Raw genomic sequence first — 1,601 nt, 5'->3', positions numbered from 1 at the left:
GCCTGAATCCCTGTGCAAAGTAACTGGCTACACCCTTGAAGACATCAAGCCTTGCCTCATGGACCTACACAACACCTACCTCAGAGCCGCCCAGCACACACAGCAGTCCATAAGGGAAAAGTACAAGGGTACAAAGTAAGTATCTGTACAGATGATAGGAGAAGTTGGGGGTGTTAGTTGTCCTGACACACAACTGCTTGGCAGGGTGTGGGGAGTGTCTTGAGTCTTCAGGCAGACCCAGCTAAACAAATCTATCACCTCAGTGAAATGGTGACAAGACTCACCAGGTTTTTGCACGGTGGCTTGTTGAGCAATATTTGGTGTTCACCACCAGGCCTGTCACTGCCTGAACTCAGGTAGAAACTGAGGAATTTTCTTCATGTTCCTACAATTGGTGAAACCTAATGCTCCTAAACATCTGTGTGGGCATGGCAGCCAACAAGCCCCAAAATGTTTCCTGCCTTGTAAGCAATGTGCTTTGCAGTTTGTATGCTGCTCTTCCTGGCAGAGAGCAGCATGACATCCTGCATCCTTTTTCCCCCTCTCTAGGTACCACGGAGTATCGCTTATTGACCCACCAGACACACTAAACTTATTGTAATAATCAAGAGACTGATCTTTTTGCAAGATGTATATTACAAGATAATGATGTACAGTTTTAAACATGGTTCAGAATTCTACATGTGATCACTCAGAATATGAATACAGGCTTGGATGACTTTCATTATGAAGTTAGTTTTAAGTGGTTTTAATGTCAGTCTTTTCTACATTCAGTCTTGTTGAGAGTTTTAGCTGGGGGTTTTATCAAAAGGTTCTCTACAAGCACAGAAGTAACCATGCAGACCATGTGAAGTCTGAGATTGATTATCTAATTATAGACTAAACATTAATGTTAGCAGTGCATTATTATAGTAGGGCTTTTTCTCCTTCTGGGTAAGAAAGACTTGGACTCCTCCACAGCAGTATTTGTAGCATTTTTATACTGTCTAGTTTAACCTGACACTTGGCATAGATCCAAAATGTGGCTTAATGGCTATAATACTGGAAGAAACTATAAGGCTATGGGGAGAACATCTTACTGGAATAGACTTGTGTGATACTCTTTAGGATGTGCCTTGATTGTTACATAATGTAGTGCCAGATCTTCATCAGGTTAAAGGCTGAGTGCTCTGAGCAGGGACTGCATGGTTAAAACTCCCTCACCAGTTCATACTTCTCACTTATGCTATGCAGAAGATGATCTTGCTACAGTTATTTTCTAGTCCAAGTGTAAGACTGATACTAATTTAAACCCATGGAGTTCTCATTGTTGTGTACCTGTTGTGAAAGCCCATCCATACCTACCAAAAATTTACTCTGCTTACCTAGTACCTCTCAGGGGGTGGTGGAGGGATTAAACTGCAGGAGTGTGAACTACTGCTCTCTGCCCTCAAGATGAGGGAATGTCTTCTGATATGGATGGGCTCTGTGCAGAATGGTTGGAATTCTGTACACCCCTCATGCTTGGAAGTTCCTGTGTGGTATGCAGCAAAAGTGTAGACTGACTGGTTGTGTTTTTCCTTGGTTATGGAACTGTTACATGAGCAAGCTAGCACAGACTC

The 1,601-nt window shown here is 42.7% G+C and overlaps 1 protein-coding gene across 1 annotated transcript in view; it reads left to right on the top strand.

The window, feature by feature from the left end:
* Window positions 1-601, top strand: part of CCNA2 (cyclin A2) — a 2,889-nt gene extending 2,288 nt beyond the window's left edge. The window contains exons 5-6 of the mRNA XM_009076892.1: window positions 3-135; window positions 550-601. Of these exons, the coding sequence (XP_009075140.1) occupies window positions 3-135; window positions 550-601 (185 nt within the window). The remainder of the gene's footprint in view (window positions 1-2; window positions 136-549) is intronic.
* Window positions 602-1,601: the final 1,000 nt, after the last annotated feature.

This window comes from Acanthisitta chloris, unplaced genomic scaffold (genome assembly GCF_000695815.1).
Source record: "Acanthisitta chloris isolate BGI_N310 unplaced genomic scaffold, ASM69581v1 scaffold2816, whole genome shotgun sequence".
Classification (NCBI taxonomy): domain Eukaryota; kingdom Metazoa; phylum Chordata; class Aves; order Passeriformes; family Acanthisittidae; genus Acanthisitta; species Acanthisitta chloris.
The sequence above is the reverse complement of the archived record's forward strand: the minus strand, read 5'-3'. Positions and strand labels throughout refer to the sequence as shown.